Source organism: Lycorma delicatula, chromosome 2 (assembly GCF_047948215.1).
Source record: "Lycorma delicatula isolate Av1 chromosome 2, ASM4794821v1, whole genome shotgun sequence".
Classification (NCBI taxonomy): Eukaryota; Metazoa; Arthropoda; class Insecta; order Hemiptera; family Fulgoridae; genus Lycorma; species Lycorma delicatula.
In genome coordinates this window covers 103,880,122-103,899,988 of record NC_134456.1, presented here as the reverse complement: position 1 = coordinate 103,899,988, position 19,867 = coordinate 103,880,122, and the positions used below count along the sequence as shown (strand labels likewise).

The following is a 19,867-nucleotide window of genomic DNA, read 5'->3' as shown; positions in this document are numbered from 1 at the left end:
AAAAAAAAAAAATCGACGCAAAATCTCGGTCGAATTTGTTAATGGACAAAATCGGACCATGGGGGCGGAAAAGGGGGCTTTTTCGAGAAAACAAAATATTGCTATAACTTTCTTATTAAGTGAAATATCGAATTCTTTTAAGTTATTCTTTCCACTACTATTCCGTGGATAAGATCCTAAAAGTTATTTAAGTAGAAGTTTTTGATATCACCAACAACTGGCCCAGAGGGTGGAAAAAATGGGGTTTTGAAAAAAAAAAATCGTACCTCCCTTAATAGACACAGTATCTGATTAGATACTGTGTCTATTATGTTTAAACCGATTGGTTTAAAGTGGTCGTTAGTCCGCTAAACATTACCTAAAACTTTTGTCTGAAACAATTTTTGATGACCAATCTTTACGGCAAGGGATGACCAAAATGTTGCTGGAATTGTAAGAAGGTGGGGCTTGTCGTATGTTAAATATGTGAAGCTTTTTTCAAATGCAACCATTGTATTTAAAAAAAATTGAAGCTTTTCTTAACTCTTTTTTCTCTCCTACTTAGCGCCGTAAACTCTACCTTCGCCTTCAGGCGTTCCGAAAGTGATTTTTTGATTTAAGTCAAAATGTAGATTGTCTACTTATAACAAAAAATATTCATAAAATTATTCCAGGTAAACGAAAAGTGTTTTAATAGTAGTACATCATTATGCATGAATGAATTTTATTACTATTTACGAAATTTTAACTGTATTTTAGAAAATTATTATAATAAGCTTTAATCTTTTCGTCATTAGAAAATCGATATCTGAATTACAGTCAGAAAAGAATAATAAACGTGATTTCTCTACGCTATTATCTAATACAAACTCTTTTTAATCAGTTTCCCAGTGAATGATAAAATTGCTATGTTAATAGGAAAAGTCTGGTGAAAATGTCAAAAATGAGGTATAGGTTTTTAATTGCATGAAATTCCCGGTTACGCTAGTCAATTTCAAAAATCCTAAGCTCTTTCATTCAAATTTTTCCAATTCTCTAAATTTTTCGGTTCAGATATTAAGGGTCTTCTTTTTATATTTATTATAAAATAATTTGATCTTTTATGAAACAATAATAAAAATGTACTAACGCAGTTAGAAACCTTTTTTGATAACCAAATTATTTAATGTTCTTAATATGACATTATAATGTTAAAAATAAAATTTAAAATTTAAACTTATAACAGAAATAAAATACACAAGCACATAAGTCATTTTTTTATATTATTTTTCAAATTTAACTTTTTTAAATAATTTTTTTGTTCTGTTGTAAAATGAAATGAAATTATTAAATAAAATACTTTTAATTCTTTATATGCTTACTGCTAACCTTTAAGAAAATTATCGATCTCATGAAGTCAAGAGGTTAAAACTTTCATCCTTATTTAAATTTGCGACCAATAAGAAAATACAAATTTATAAAGATTAATATTTTTATTACATTATACTACAAAATATAATAAAAATCATATAATTATAAAATATATATTGTTTGTTAAACATATGAAGAAGTATAATTTTTAAAAAAATTAGACATTTCTTGATAGTTTTATATATTAAATGAAATATAAACTGTCAAAAAATATTTAAACTAAAGGGAGATAGAATAAAATAGGAAAAAAACATATATTTAAGTTTTAAGTGGTGGGGGTGGTTGATTCTTTGAAAACATTGTTTGGATTATTTATATATGCATTGTAGGTAGCCAATTTTTTTTAATAAAACTTTCTTTAATATACCTCTGAAGAAAATCATAATTTTAATTTTTTGCAACATTCCCCTCCTTTTAACGAATTTTGAAAAAAAATTGATATGATCAGTGTCTTATATAATGAAATATTTGAGCCAAATTTGAAGAAAATCGGTTTCGTCATTCCTGAGATATAAGACAAAAAGCAATGCAATAGACATACTATAATACGTACGTACGTATGCACATGGTTAATCAATATTTTTACCCACACATACAAAATTATAAATCATTCATACTTTATTATTCCCGAGATAATTAAATTTTTAGTAAACGATTAAATTTTCGTACTGTAAAAAGCAACTCAATATAAATATTTTAAACTAAGTTTATCGTATTTACATTTCTACTTTTATAATTCATTGTATTAATTTTTTCATTTCATTATTTTTTTTTATTCCTTCTATTTTTTTTATTTTTCATTCTTTTAAAATATATTCTTAAAATATACAACGTGAAAGAAGTTTAACGTACAACTTAATCCAAGTAGCCATTTCTTTATTTGTTGTCAGCCAGAGTAGTATTTTATGATATAAATATCAAGTTTATTTGTTAACCAGAAGAGAAATATTTATGTTGGGTAGTTAAATACTTAAATCTATTTAATAAGATACGGAAAATTAAATATAATTTTTAAAAAAATAAAATAAAATTTACGTGTATTCAAAAATATTTCAATATATAATATTTTTCAGATTTTAGCAAATAATTTATAAGAATTATTTTGAGTTTTCAATTAAATATTAAGTATTTTTGAGGCGAAAAGTTTTGTTTGATGATTTCTACCAGAAGGAATATCAGTTTTTTTTTTTGTTTAAAATAAAGATGTAATTTCTTTAAAAACATCACAGTGGTGAATATTTTGCAACATAATTTTGGCAAAATACTATTTCAAAAATAATCTTGATAGTTTGCTAAGAAACATTATATAGAAAAATGATAATTTTTCATTACTGTTGTGTTATTTATTAATAATGCTTTTGGGTTAGATAATATAAAGAAAAATAAATAATTATAATTAGTCTTACCAAAATTTTCTTGCATAAGTAAGAAAAAATTATGTTATGTAAAATTGAATACTGATAGTTTTGGAATTTTGCTAAAACACTCAATATTATGATCTGAAATTAATATTGTAAAAACTACATAATTTTTGTTTACATTAGGACAACGTAAATGATACTACCTCTGATAAAGAATTAATAATTAGCTATACTATCTCGAATGAAGACATTTTTTATGGTTAATATCGTTTCTTCATAGACCGCAAGAATATGTTTTATAATAAGTATTGAAAATGTAGCAAAATTTTATTAATTGAACACCACTTAATCAAATCACATTGATTACATATATTAACCATTTTCTAATTTTCAAATTAAATTTATGTTATAGCGAAAAGCCAGTAATTATTTTCACAATTGGTATACTATACTGTTAGATTTTATTTTATTTATTATAAGCCCAAATCAGATAAATTCTTTATCTAACTTCATAAATTTTGGTTTTAAAAGAAATAAAGTTAAACTACCCTCTCGTATTGGGTTTTAAGGATCTACTCTGGTTTCAGTGAAGTTAAATCTGGTCGATAATTTTGTTACTTAAAGTAGAAGAGAAACCATATTAATCTTTTAAGTTAATCCCATAAAAAAGTTAGTGATGAAAAAATTCATAAGAAACTTTTAAAACAAGATTTTAACGGATACAGAAATCTTTACGTGCATTTCGTCTATAATCTTTTTTATACTCTTTTTTTTTAACTAAGACACATAGTTTTATTTAAAAAGGATACAAAAGTCGTTTGCCAGATTATCTGTAGATTTATAGTTGCTTACCAACCTTGTAATTTAACTCACAAGAAATTCTGTTCATCATTTCAGAAAATAAATCTACATTTTATGTAATAATTTTATTTATGCAATTATATTTTTTCACATTTAAGATACAGCTGATATCTTTTAAATTTCTTGATTTTTCGAAGAATATTAACTAATTATTAAACTTTTACTTATTTCTAAGATATATGGATAAAATCTTATGTTAAAATTTGAGCCAACTTGTAGTGTTTCGAACAATTTCATTGCTAAACTTGTTTTTTTTTTAATTTTTTTTCTTGTAACAAATATAATTCAAACTTATTTTTACATTGACTGCAATGGTTCCTCCCCTGAAAAGAACATAAGCGACATAGTCAAGAAATAGTCTTGTCAAAAAGAGGATAGATTTGTCAATGGTTATTGAAACCAAGAAAACATAATATAACAAGGATGTATAGGCCCTTGTTGTTTTAAAAACCTTTCTATGAATATTTATCAAAACTGTCAAACAACACTTCACTCTGATAAAAATTAAAACAATATTGAAAAGACTTTTAAACAACAAGATGACAAGGGTGTAAAGGGCCCTTGTCAATTAACATCACTTATAATGATACATTAAAAACACGTATCAAAACTATAATTGTAATCAAAAATGAAAAAAAAATACAACTTTTATTATAAAATTCTTCATGAAAACGTACGATCAATCTCTACTTCATTTCAATCGCCTTGGTTTACCTTTAGGCCATACTTTTTTGCTTCTTTTTTCCATCTTCCTAAAGGCCTCGATGTCGAATTCCAAGGTATCTGAGGCCGCGGAGATGGAGTCTTCAGCTCATCCGCCGTAAATCGTTGGGAATCTCCTCTGCTGGCATAGATTACACCGGCACCGCTAGCGCAGTCAGAAGTACATTACAGAAGAGACTGGATGCTTTCACAACTAGAACATGTAGGGACGCCAAAATTCTCGCCCTTTCAACTAAAGGCTTCTTTGCTTTCGGAGGCTCCATTACTAGTTGTTTAAAATCTTCCTTTTCCAATATCTTCACTTCTGGTTCACGGATCCCTCGATGGGGATTTTTTCTATCTGCGCTTTTACTTTAGATGTAGTTGGCTTAGTCTTTTTCTCAGTTACTGCTGCTTTTGGCTTAACTAGTGTACTAGTTACAGGCTCAAAGTTTGGCTTTATGAAGTTCTTCTCTTCGGAAACTTTTGCTTTCTTCTGCGTCGGCTTTGGACTATTTGCTCTAGATGGTCGTTTCTTCATTTTTTGATTAATGATTTGTTTGATCATATTTGTGAGAACCTGTGCTATTTCCGATATTATGCCCTTTAAAGCTACAGAAACTGCAGCAATTTGCGCTAATGACGCAACCTTTGATGTCCTACCGATCACAATCTTCGTAGCTCTCAAGTAGCTAATCTTTTGTATCGTCTTAACTACCTGAATAGCTACTTCTTCCTTGTAAGTAGAACATTTTCGAGATCTCGCAGAGCGGTGTCCATGACAATTGACACGTACAGGTGGATCTCTGCATAGGTCATCGGGATGCAATGGCTCACCATAGATGCAGATTTGTTTCCTGAATTTTGTTATTGTTCATTTCTAAATCTAACGTAAATGTTCGAATTTATGATCAATAACTAAATATTGGCTCCAGTACGTACATAAAAAATTTTGACATTATAAATTACCTCAAATACTCGATAAACGTTTTAAACAAATTTGAAAAAAAAAGTTTTTTTGTAAAGTTTTTCAAATTATCATTTGGTTGAATGGGTGTTAAAATTTGATGATCGATTTAAGCCAGTTGTTAAGCATAAACCATTCGCTTTTTATTATTATTAATATTATTATTACTATTATTTTTTTATTATAACTGTAAAGTATTAATGAAGAAATCTCAGGATTATATTTTTAATTAAATTTCCGAAACAAGGAGAATTTTCTCTTTTTTTTGTATGTCAAATTAAATTACTTCTGAGATTTAAATTAGAAGCTGATGGGATAAAATAAATTGAAAACGCTGAATTTCCATCATTATTGTTTTGATATTGTGTGTTGTGTTCGTGCTTGTATGATTTTACAAAGGTAATGTTACACTTAAGAAACAGCAACATTACCTTTGTAAATTCAAAGGTAGAATATTAATTAACTTATTAATTAGTTAATTAATAAGTTAATTGAAATAACTCTTAATCATAATTATAATAAGTTAAGAAAATTTATTCAAATAAAGTAACTGAATGAAGATGAACTTGTACAGTGGGATGCAATAATACAACAAATAATAGCATGATAGCTTCCTACGGCGTATATGGCGATACAAGTGGCGAAGATGGTGGTTTTTATCCGGAACATCGTGTTGTCGTCGTAAAAAGTCAAAAAGATGGGACTACTACGAACAGTTTAGTGACCGCTGCTGCAGCTGCTTCAGCTGGACCCAACGGGGCCGACGATGAAGAACCTTGCCAGTGGTGTTGGTGCTCCAAAGATACCGGTCCAGCGTGGTGTAAACCTGCAGTTTTACTTCTGGTTTTAGTACTTCTGTTGGTGCTCTTCCTTTCAATTTCAGGAATTCTGCTATATTTCAATTGTGAGTTAACAAATTTTGCTAATGATCTATGTAGTTTTGAAAGCATGATGATCTTTATTTGCATGTACTTAATTTTTTTGTTTTTATACGAATTTTTTCAACTTCTAAAAATGCACTCTTCCAATAAATGATGTTATTTTATAAAGGAGGTTATGTTGATGAAGTAGATTACAACTTTTATGTCTCACTATACCACAAAAAAATGATATTTTTCATTTGTTCCCGATATTCGCGAAAACTACTACTGATCCAATCATTACGAAACTGGGAAGACCCCGGAATATGTATCACACAGTTCAAATCTAACCAATATCACTACAATATCAATTATAAATAAATAATTTTTTTTTTCTGTTCCCATGAATCGGATTGGCATTCAAGCTATACTCAACCCAGGGAGACGGATCTTTTATTCGTCATTCGTCAAATCACCTTGGCGGGGTAACCGGGCCCGGCTATGCCGTTCCTGGGCTTCACCACAGTAACTGGGACCCGGTCTTGCCTCTTGCCTGCCTCAAACCACCAGAGAGGGAAACAAAGTCCGGCTATGCCGTTCCCAGATCTCCCCTAGTAGACGGCTCTCGCTCTTTCTCTTCCTTTTTTTTATATTTGCTGTTCCCTGCTCCAGTCACGAAACTCTATTTCTTTCCTCTGAAGAATTTCCGTGGCCAAACCGAATTTCCATTCTACCACCCCTTGTATCAATAAAGAAATAAATAACCCAGGACTTCTTTTAGTAATTTAATGTTGTCGTCGATCATCTTCTACGTCAATATCTACTTCTTCAGACAGCTACTACGTGATTTACTAAATCTAATATCATTGCCTACAAAAGATTAATTTCTATTATTATCGTAAGATACGTAAAAACAAATTAGTGTGATTATAAAATTAAAGGGAATGACATAGAGCGGGTAAAGCTATGATGCGGGATACAAGTCGAAATATAAATTAAATAAATTTTTTTTATTAAAGTACGATAACCTAAGTATTCTAGAACTCTATTTCTCTCGTAATTCATTGTGAGATTCAGCAAGAATGTTTAAAGTTTGATTATATAACTTACCCTATCTGTTTGTGGATATAACTGAGTTTTTCGTTACTATTATGTATTTATCAGTGTGCGCGCGCGCGCGTATGTAATGTTTAATAATACAAAGTTAAATTAGCCAGCCTCACAAGCTAAACAAATATTTGATAAAATAATTTATCTCCAATGGTCTCAACTGAACGGTTTGCTAATATAATTTAACATTACTCTAATTAGTTATTTTAATCTTTGAAACATAACATGCAGTTAAATTCTAAATAGGAGAGATTATTAAAATATTTCGAAATTACTACAATTAATTTAATTAAAACGATTGAATATTATACGTGTTTGTTTTCGTAAATAATTAACAATTATTTAAATCATATTACGTATATAATAAACTTAATACCCCAAGTTTAAACCTTATTTGCTTTAAAGCAAACCTTCAGCTTGCTTTAAAACTCAATATTTTGCCCTATGTGTTAGTTTTCTAGGGGTTAGTGTAGTTTCGTGCGACGTAATTTGAATGATGAAAGTGAGTATACTTTACGACTGAGTTGTAATATCACTTTTGTACGTTTACGATTGGGTTGGATTATCACTTATGTACGCTTTACAACTGGGATGTATTTTGAAATGATCCTTACTAAATTGTTAGGACTTGTTGTGAGCCAGGTATTTTTGGATTTAAATAAATTTACATTTTTTATTTAGTGTGAGTATTAAATACTAATAACTCATGTTTGCAAATTTTATTTATAAGGATAAATATATATTAAAATGGATAAAGTTTTTAATATATCATACATTTAGTTTTCATATATTTTAAATGCATTGAATGAATTTTACAGTCTTGAAAAATTAATTTAATTCATCTTTTTGAACGGATTTTCTTTAGTTCAGTAAATCAAAGCTTTTGATAGACATTTAGGAACATAATGATTAGTTTTGTTACGCAATAGGAAATCAAAAGTGAAGATTAGAATAGGAGTCCAAATCGGCAACTCCGAATTTATCAGTATTACATAAACTAGTAAACAGATAGACGTCGAGGATGTCGCTTTAATTATTAATAAATATTTAAAAAATAAAATAAAATACTGAGTTCGGCCTTTATTAAAAGTACTTCAAAAAAGGAATGTTTAGAGTAAATATTTTACTAGCAACAAAATTTGAAGATGTAATTTTAATTTTGTAAGAATGTTTTACAAAATTAATTAACTTGAATTGAAATGAATATGTAATTGTATTGACATGTGTCACCCTTATCTTAAGATACGTAATTTTGTTTATAATTACACCCAACTCTGTTTCCAACCCGTTTTTTAGGATATATAATATTTAAGAGAGTGTTATATCGTAATCGTAGTCATTAAGTGCAGGTGCATGTCCCCATCTATTCATTCAAGCTGATACAGTTTTTAATTAATCATGTACAAATTGTTTGTTGTTTTTTTTTTTTTTACTATCAAGTAGAATATATTTAAAAATGGGCGCTTTATTCTTAAAAGTTTTATCACTGTATTTGAATAAATATTGTTATTTAATAATCTACTAATCATATATGTTGAAATTACTTTACTACGACGTCTATCCTAATGTGTTATATATTTTTAATTTTTTTTCCAAGGTCTCCTCATCAATAGAAGGCAATATAAAAACGAAACAGCTGATCTGATATGCAAGAGTCGTTCGGAAAATTCTCGTTCTGACAAAAAAAAACATAAGATTTTTAAGGAATTATTTTTCACCATAGTCACTTAGCAATTCCATTAATTTAGATATAATATTTTCAACTTTTAAAAACCTACAGGATAATTGTCCGACTGCTTAAACACCCTATTGTTTTAGCTTTGAACTTACATTTGAATTGAATCCTCATGCTATGAACGATTTCTTCAGGTTTTTGAAGAGAAAGTAATCGCTGAGAGTCAAATCTGGCGAGTACCGGGCGTAAGGAAGGGTAGCATAGAATTTTGTAACAAGAACACGAGTTGTATATGTACCCTACATATACAACTCATACCCTACATTATCGTGGTCAAAGAACACATTCTCTTTGAGCAGATGTTGTCGTTTATCTTCGATAGCACCCTTCAATCGGGTCAGTTGTGAACCGTAATGCAGCCCAGAGATGGTCCTGCCTTTTTCCAAATAGTTTATGAGCATTACATAATAAGAATCCTAAAAAAACCGTAGCCCTGAATTTCCTGCAGATAGAAATTTTTGATTTCTTTGACACACTTTCACCTGCTTCTACCTACTGTTTGTTCTTTGGAGAGTAATGGTGAATCCATGTTTCATGTAAAATATTATAGAACGTCGAAAAAGCTCCGCTGAATAGTGTTTAAATAAGTTTGAAAATCCTTGAAAAGTGTTCAGTCGAATGTGTTTTTGGTTGACTATTAATAAACGCAGCACTCATCGAGCGGAAAACATTTTCATTCCCATTAATTCGTTCGAATGTAGTGAAGACGGTCTATCGAGATATTTACGATGTCAACAAGCTATATACTTTCGCCGGACATCATTTAATACCGAATTGTGGATCTTTGGGACGATTTCTTTCGTGGTAGATTTTTGACTTCCAAAGCGTTTATCGACTTGAATGTGCGTGCACGTCAAAGTTTATATTCAGCAGATGATTTTTTTTACAACAGAAAGTAAGGGAAAGAATTCTTTAAAATAGAATCTAACTCTTTTGTTGTGTCCATCGTGGTTAAAACTTTTAAAATAAAGTACTTTAACCCTTGGAAAATCAATATTATCCAATTTTTAGAAAACTTCGCTAGTACCATAGTCAATTATCTTACTACACCTCTTCTCTGTGTTAGAATAAGAACTTTCTGAACGACTCTGGTAACCCTATTTTTAATTTATAATCATTTAACGTCCATGATTATTAGTAAAATATTATTCTTGCTTATATTTCGGATATTTACCATATAATTGCATAAAGTGTAATTTTATTTTGAAGTTATTATGACTTTCACAGATATTTTTTATAAAACTTTGTTAACTGATTTGTAAAATAGTATTAAAAAATCTGATGCGGACACCACATGACTTCCTTGTACGCCTATTTAATTACATAATACATTTTTTTTTTTAAATGGAAATACATGAAATTTTATTCATAACGAAATTTCATTAATAACTTCTGATTTTATTAATTTTTTTTTTAATGTTATTATTGAATTATTATTTATCGTAAAGATTTTTTTACAATCTAAGTTTAATAATTAATTATAAATCGACATATCTAAATTAAAAATCGCTTAAAAAAACGAGATGATGTCGGATTTAAACTAATGTACCTTCTCCTTGTAAGATCCAAATATTTCATAAATTAAAATTTTATTTGGCTGTAACCCTGGAACCGATGAAAATAAGTTATGATATATCGTTGAAAAGCTCTCAATGAGGGCTTATTACTGCAGTTAAGAAAAAGAAGATCCAATTTTTTTTTTATTTTGGTCTTTTTTGGACACTTTTGGTTCAGTTGATTGTAATCAAAAGGGAAGATGCACAACTAGATGTTAGAAAAGTCCTAATTCAAAATTTCAACATTCTACTCCTAATCGTTTTTGAGTTATGCGAGATACATTCGTACGTACAGACGTCACGCCAAAACTAGTCAAATGGATTCAGGGATAGTAAAAATGGATATTTCGGTAGAAATCCAATAACCAAATTTTTGCTAGTATTTTGATACTTCCTTTACTTCGTACAAGGAAGTAAAACAATAAAATTACATATGTTATGGGATAAAATAACGTTTTATGAAACGATTTAAAATATTTAAAAATGTATGCATATGATAGTTAATTAGTTGTCATTTTTAGAGTTCGTTTCGCAAATTATTTAAATTAAATATTGTACTGAAATTAACAAAACTCATCCAATCTAAAAGCAAAAAAGCATCTTCACCACAGGTTGGTCTAGTGGTAAACTCGTTGTCGAAAATCAGCTGATTTCGAAGTCGAGATTTCTCGGATCAATTCCTAATAAAAGTAGTTGCTTTTATTCGGATTTGTATACTAGAACGTGGATACCGGTGTTCTTTGGTGGGTTTTTTTAAAAATTATTATCGTTGTTGTGGAGAAATGCCATTTACGTACCTCCCACAAGTGGGGGAGTGTCGGACTCGCACGGGTTCGGCTAGATGTTATAACCATCAAAGAACTAGATAACATTTATTTCTTTGGTAGTGGGATTCAATTAACCACAAGTTTCAGGAATGATCAGCCTGAGTTTGTTCAGGCTACACAATTACCGGTAAAGTTATATTACACTGATAATTCGCTAAAGACTATGATTGTTGTTGCGACTATAAATAAAATTATTAAAAAAACAAAACAAAGAACTACCATCAGATTCATATTGAATTCAACTATATATTACCCTGTTACAATATCTTCAAATATTTTTCAGGTAAATGTTTATGATAGTGTTTAAAGAAAATCGTTATGTGGAAACACATGTGGAATCGTTAAATGTGGAAATACATAATTTTCTACGGAATACAAGACGAACTGTTTTATCTTGATTCTCACAGGGTGATTTTTTATAATTGATTATTTTTAATAATAGTCGTACTCTTTGAACAAATATAATATTTAAATAAATAACTATTTTGTTATTTATCAGCAACACTTGTTTTTACTTTGCTTTTTTCAAGCCAATTGCGGAGGACGTCTATAATTCTAGACTCTTTACGTGTGTATTTTTCAAATGTTTGTCTACTTTTATCCCCTTCCTGAAGAACACAATTAATTTTTAATTATAAAATATCAAAACATTCTTTTTTTAGATTTAAAAACTATTTCCTTTGGAAAATTAAGTCTAGAAGTAATCTTAAAATTAAGTAGTGAATATATTTCTTCTAATACAATTTGAAAAAATATTTAGCATTAATAAAAAAAAAATTATTATTCCATGGGTTTTAAATATTTGATCAAAAGTGTGTAAAATATTTTAATTAACCACATAAGTTATACATGTTGCAAATAACAAAAGAAAGCAGTCTGTGTTGCGGTATTTTATTTTTCAAGCTGTTCATTTTTATTCCTATCTTTAAATGAAAACAAATTCTTAGTAACTAACTGGATGTACCACGATTCTAGTGAAATCTTTTCCACCTCAAAATTTCTAATTTATTTTTGTTTCTTCAAATGTTTTATTAGATTTCAGTGTAAATTTTAGAGAACATTTTGTTGAGAATTAAAAGAATTCTAAGCTAACAAACTATCTGATTTTAGGTTATTATTTTATTATAATTAGGCTTCAATATTAGAAAATGAAAGATCAGCCTATTTAATGTTGCCCTTTTATAGTAAAATTGTTGTTGTATAAGAATAATTACCATAAGAATACTTTGCTTACGTAGACTGGTTTTGAAGGTATAGAAATAAGAAAACAGAAATACCTTTGCCGATGTAACGTAATGCACGTAGTAACTTCATGTACGAATTCATTACTTAATGTAGAGATACCTACATGTTTTTGTTTTTACAAAAATTTCTTGCAAGTAATGTAGACTTATTACAAAATTTAAGTTTAGAAATTCTCTGATAGTACGTATAATTTATTTATATATATAAAATACTGTTTAGGCGCATAAATTTAAGTTGTAAGTTAGATGAAGGTTATTAATTTAAATAAAATATTAAGGAAACAACGGTATTGTAAGGATATTGTACATCATTTAAGTATTACGCTTAAATTTCCGGTTTTCTTTTAAACATCATTACTTTTTGTTATAAACGAAAATGCTTAACACTTTGAAAGAACATTTTTTCAATGAATCGTCTATAAGGAAATATTTTCATAACGGAGAAAATTGCTCACGAATTATGTTTGTTATACTATACTGCCATATTTTGTGTACGTGAATAACATCAAGGCTCATGAACAACGGGAGGGTGTGTCGTTTTTATATCTCGGGTAAAACGTAACGTCATTAGGGAAACGGTGTTTGTGCGCCCCCTCTCACCGGTTAACAAGCATACGACGCGAATAAGAAGGCTTCGTTCGTACTTGCCTCCTGAGCGCAATTAGGCTTGTCTCATCCACTACAATTTAAAGAAGGAATGTCAGCTTATTAGGCCTGTCCGAAAATATTTCCTTGAAAAAAAAGAACACTTGTTCTGTTCCCTTTTAACTTCCTTGTACGAAGTAAAGGAAGCATGTGTTCGCGAAAAATTTTGGTCTTCAGATTTTATCTCCTTCTTTCCTTTTTTAAATTTGTTTTGTTTCCTTGTACGAAGCAAAGAAATTATTTTGATTGCGAAATATTTCGGTTTTCAAATTTTAATGGAAATATCTATTTTGACCATCCCTGAATCCATTTTGACTAGTTTCGGCGCGACATCGGCGTGACAATTTTGGATTCAGTACTGTTGTTATATCTTCTTATACATCTCCCTTTTTGATTGCAATCGAAATTAAAATTAAAAGTTTAATTAATAAAATATTTGAATCTTAAAGGATCGGTTCGAATCAGACTTTATCTCCTTTCGTTTTTTTTTTTAATTTATTTTTTTAACTTTTCTTTTTTAGATTGAGTATATTGATTTAACAATTATTAGCCCGTGATTGTAAAAAAAATTTATAATAAATAATAATTCATTGATAATAAAAAAATGAAAAAACATTATTAGTGAAATAAAATTAGAAGTAAAATAAAATAAAAATGATAGAATTGGTGAAACATCTGATTACATAATATTAATTGAAAATTATAATTTAGAATCGTATTATTTTTTTGGATTTTCTTAGAACATTCTTATAACAATTGTATTTTTAATTTAAAAGAAATCATTTTATTTAATTATTTGATAGAAAAATAAAATACATTTTTGAATTGTATTCAATTTAAAGTGATTGCTGAAAATCTTTTTTTCACTTGCGTAATATGCACAAGTCTTCTGGTGTGCATTTAAGATTTCTGGTTTGTCTTATAAATAAATGTTGTGCTGTGTACATTTCATATATATACAGAGTTATTCACGGGAACCGGATGTTTTTGAAGTGGGTTGTACTCGGGCGGTCGTGGTGTGAGGGGCACGTGGCTGGTGTCTGACGTGTCTTTTGTTCATAGCATTTACATTTTAGTCGTTGAGATGGAGCCATGGACACTAGACCAACGCCTGTACGCGTATGACAGTTTTGTGCGAAATGACGAATATGTGCTGTTCAGGGAGATTTCCATCGTCAGTTTAACATCCATCGTAATGCAAGTGTCCCTTCTCGTAACACAATATTGCGATGGGTAAACAATCTTCGAACAAGCGGTTCAATATTGAAGAAAAAACCACCGGGTCTCCGACGAACTGCTAGCACTCCGGAGAACATCGAACGAGTAAGGGAAGCCATTGTCAGAAGCCCACACCGCTCTATTCAGAGGCATTCAGCAGCGCTTCAAATGAGCACTAGTACGGTAAGACGAATTCTGCATACAGACCTGTATTTCCATCCTTACAAGATAGTCGTCGTGCAGCAGTTAAACGAGCAAGATTTCACGCAGCGATTACAATTTTGTCGACAAATGCTTACCGTTTTTGAAGAAAATGAAAATTTGTTATTGTTAATGAGTGACGAAGCCCATTTTCATCTGAATGGCTTCGTCAACAAACAGAATTGCCGGTATTGGGCAGAAAGAAACCCATATCAGCTTCACGAGAGACCACTTCATAGCCCAAAGGCCTGTCTGGTGTGCAATAGGAAAGGTTGGTGTTATTGGACCATATTTTTTTGAAGAAAATGACGCTGCCGTAACTGTAACAGCTGATTGTTACATTGCGATGTTGAATACATTTTTCATCCCTGAATTACGAAACCGGGGAATCGATTTTCAAAATGTGTTATTCCAGCAGGATGGAGCTACAGCGCACACAGCGAGGGCAACGATGGCTGTTCTCCGTAACTTGTTTCTGGGACGGATCGTTTCCAGATTCGGCGACATTCCTTGGCCTCCTCGGTCCCCCGACTTGTGATTTTTTTTGTGGGGGTTTCTGAAATCGAGTGTGTACGGCAATAAACCGCGTACATTGGAGGACCTAAAGATCGCAATTCATCATCACGTCACCCAGATTGATGTAGACATGCTGCAAAGAATTGAGGCCAGTTACCGTGAAAGGCTACAACAATGTATTGCCCAAAATGGACATCACTTGCCGGACATAATTTTTCGTTCATGAGTAAGTAACAAATGCATTGATTTAACAAGTGTTTCAGTACCAATAAAACTTTTTTAAAGTAAATATTCAATTTTTTATGATTATTTTAAAAACATCCGGTTCCCGTGAATGACCCTGATATATATATATATATATATATATATATATATATATATATATATATATATCTTCTACTAACATTATTTCAAACAAAAATGATTGTTTCCGTTTTTAATTCATTAATTTAAATTTATAGGTTCCAGTTGTAAATATTTCTGACATATATTGCGAAAATATACCATATACATTTTTCCATTCAGATCCCCGTTAAAAATGATGATTGTATTATTTATGTATTTGACCTTTATGGAAGCAATTGAAATCAGAAATTTGATTCGTTCAATTAACAATAAAATATTTAAAACAGAATAATAACTAATATTTGCACAAATATTATATCGAGTTTAAAAGAGAGGAAAAATTCTATTTTAGGTAAATTTTAACAAGCATTGCAACAGAAATAACCACTACACATAGCTTACTATTGAAATAATAATTCTTTTTTGTTATTTTTTCAATATGTAGTATTTACATATATTTTCGAATTGGCCATCTCTGGAGCGCGTGAATAAACTTTATATTTTCTTTGAGGCATTAATGTTTTTGCATCAGTCGGTCATCATTGTTCTTAACCTTTCTCTATGTTCTTTCACGATTCTCCAGTCGTTTTCTCACCCTCAAAAAACCATTTCAAATCTTTTAAATTCATACTAATTTCTTTAAAATCTGCCTGTTTAAAATTTCTTCTTTTCTTATGCCAATCTCTTGGAGATCATTTTCTGTAACGAGAAGCCAATTGGTTTTACTTTTCAGATTATCAAAGAAGTTAAAAGTTTTTCTCGTGAATATTTTATTATTAACTTTCTTTAATTGACCGTAAAACATTATTCTTCGTTTTTAATAGTCGATTATGTTAAACAGATTTTATAAATCCCCTCGTTTGATGTTAAAACATTTTTATTATTTTCACACTTCGAGACTAATATTTTTCTTAATTTTTTTTTCTTTTCTCAAAATATTCTGCAGTCTTTCTTAATTATTTAATTATAAATTTCTAGATTTTATAAGGGTGTTGTAATTTCTGAATGTTCACATTGTACGAAATCGATTTTTTTTTTATAAAGAACTTTGGTTAGTTGGAAAGCCATCTCCATTTTATTTGCCGATTTTCTAAACACATATTTTTTAATTCATTTTTCTGGATTACTTCACCTATATATTTAAATTTTTCACCACTTTAATTTTCCAAATTTTTTTTTATTTCTCTTAATTTGTTCTTTTAAATTTGTCATTATTTCAGTTTTTCAAATTAAATTTGCAGTCCAGTTTTTTGATTCGTTTCTCGGCTGTGATTCGGTCATTAAAAAAGATGCTAGATCATCTGCAAAACCAAAACAATCCGTTGATATTCGTTTGTGTTTTGTTCCAATTTTTTTGATCGGAAGGTTTAGGTTTTCAGTTTCTTTTCGCCATTCACAAATTGTTTAATCTAAAATACAGTTAAATATAAAAGGCGAGAGATAATCGCCCTGGTGTAAGGTTTGGAAATTGTACTTTAGAAATATTTATATTGTATTTTATTTTTTGAAATTATTGTTTTATATGAAAGTGTATATAGAATTACTTGTAGTTACTGCTTCATTAGAAAAATATGCTTTTGAGAGGATTAAATTCTATTTATTCCTAATTACAAAATTAGGAATTAATTTTTCATTAAATTACAAATAATATAATACTAAAAAATTGTTTAGATATTGTGCTTACGTTTGTATTTATTATTATTTGTTAATAAACTCTTACTAGTAACAAATTATATATGATAAAATGTGTATGTATTTCCAGTATATTAGGTTATAGATTTTTAATGTGCTATTTTCTTTTTCCCGTGATATAAAAGCCTCTTGACATAGGCTGCTTTGAAAGTCAAATGTGTTTTTCGTTCAAGTTGACGTTTGTAAAAAAGCCTGCTTCAGGAAATGTAATCCATAAGTTTGAAATATATTTAAATTGCTAATAAAAAAAGTATTTTTGTAGCGGATAAGTTTACAGTTAAAAAAAGTTAAAAAACTTGTGAAGAAATTAAAAAAATTATGACTTATTTTAATAGATATACAATATTAGACACAACTTTACGTCGTGTCTGTAATGATGTAGATGATAGAGGAATATGAAATTCCATGATTCGGTTCATCTTAGTGTGCGAAATTGCTGAAGAAGTTTCAATGTATATCGGATAGAGAATCTGCCTGAGAAAGAGAACCATGATGTTAGCTAAGGCATAAATAATAACACATTTTCTATCCACGGTCAGTTTAATATACTGATGAGCTATAAGAACCCCTGAGACTAATCGGCCGCAACTGATGAAATACCTTCACCAAACAATAAATACATGAATGCCTAACGGACATGATGGAAAAGGTTTTATATAAATTTCTTGGAAATACATAAATCAGGGCTATAAAATTTTATAATTTAGTAAAAAATAAATATGGTACTTTTTTCGTTATAAAAAATGAAAACTTTTTTTATTTCACCATAGAATCTTTTTTTAACATTGTTAATAAAAAACGAAGTTTTTTTCACTTTAAAGTATTTTTAATTTTACTACCACAAAGTGAATTGCCGCAGGTGACTAAACAAATTCATTTCTCTTTTTATATCAAATATAACAGTGCTGTTTTTTCTTTTTACCAGACTTTCATGCTTTTTTTATAATAATAAATAACAACTTTTTTTAAAAACTTTCTTTATTGTACTAAGCCATATGTATATATTTTATTCGCAATTTTTGTTTTTTTTTTAATTTTTATTGCTAGGGTAAAATTAATTAAATAGATTCATTTTTATTAAATTATTACAGCTGTAATCATCATGTGGATAAATGTATGATTTTAATATTATTAGCTTTGAAACTTTGTATTTATTATTATCATTTCTTCTCTTACCGATATTTAAAAAAGAACGAACATGTTTTTATGTCTAACTAAAATATTTATATTGTGATATATGATATAACAATAAACAAAAATTTAAATAAAAAATAAAGTGATTTAAATTATGTAATTATAAGCACTAAAGTCCCTAGTTTTTAATGAAAACTAATTAAAATGCCTCTACTTATAAAAATATTTTAGTTGTCAATATGAAATAATAGAAATTCACCTTGGTCTTTGTACAAATTTAATATACATACAGAATTTTTCTAAAATTGTGGGCTATACTTTTACGAATTCTACTTCTAAAAATAAACAAATAATATCCCTAGGAAAAATGGCAATATTCCCTTCGTTCTTCCATTGTCCGCCATTTTGTTATTTTTATATAAAATTTATATTTCAAGTGCGGATAGATGAATCACATTAATACTTGCTAAACGTCTTAGTAAAAAGTTTTAAAATTAGCAAAAAATCATGACTTAAATAACTTCGAAATAAAAATAATGGCGGCCATTTTTATTTTTCAATCCGTTATATCTCCATAAATATTAGTTTTATCAAAATTTATGTTTTATAAAATATTAAGTCTTTTATTTTGAACAAAATTACATTTTGTTTTTGAAAATTGGTTAACAATAAGCCGAGTAATGTCAGAAAATTGATATAATTATGTGTCTGTTTTCATATCCTCCACTTTACATTCAATTCGATTAAATATTAATTGTTTTTATTTATTGTTAATTCTATTTATTGTAGAATTAACAAAATTAGTATCAAATTAACTAATAATTTTCTCACAGTAGTAGACCTAATAATTATGACACAAAATTACAATATTAATTTTCTCCCGTATCTCGACTATTTGTTAACCGATTTAAAAAAAATTAAAATTTCATTTTGCTTAAAATAAAAGGCTTAATATTTTAGAATAACATAAATTTTGATAAAAATAATATTTTTTGAGATATAACGGATTGAAAAATAAACATGGCCGCCATTTTGTAATTTGCGAAGGTATTTAAGTCCTGATTATTTGTTTATTTTAAAACTTTATTACCAAGACGCTTACCAAATATAAATATGATTCGTGTATCCGAAGTTGAGATTTAAATTATTATATAAAAATAAAAAAATGGTGGTCAGGGGGACAACGAAGGAGAAATTGCAATTTTTCCTAAGGATATTTTTTATTTAGTTTTAAAAGTAGAATCCGAAAAAGTATAGTCAGCTAACCTTCTTAGAAGCATTCATTATATATATATATATATATATATATATATATATATATATATGTATATATATATATATATATGTATATATAAATGTATATAAAGTTTTTGAAAAGAAGGATTTTATTGGGTACCAGAACTGTTTTATTTAATTATAAAATCTCTTTTTGGTCGGTAGAGAGGTGTCTTCAAAGGTTCTAAGGATATCTACATAACCAATTTTATTCTGTAAAAAAAGCTAT

At 28.7% G+C, this 19,867-nt stretch overlaps 1 protein-coding gene across 3 annotated transcripts in view; it reads left to right on the top strand.

Annotated features, from left to right (window-relative positions):
* LOC142319063 (agrin-like) overlaps positions 1-19,867 on the top strand; it is a 968,658-nt gene that overhangs the window by 7,546 nt on the left and 941,245 nt on the right. For all 3 annotated transcript variants that reach the window (XM_075355916.1, XM_075355919.1, XM_075355917.1), the window contains exon 2: positions 5,855-6,184. In XM_075355916.1, coding sequence (XP_075212031.1) covers positions 5,855-6,184 — 330 coding nt within the window. The remainder of the gene's footprint in view (positions 1-5,854; positions 6,185-19,867) is intronic.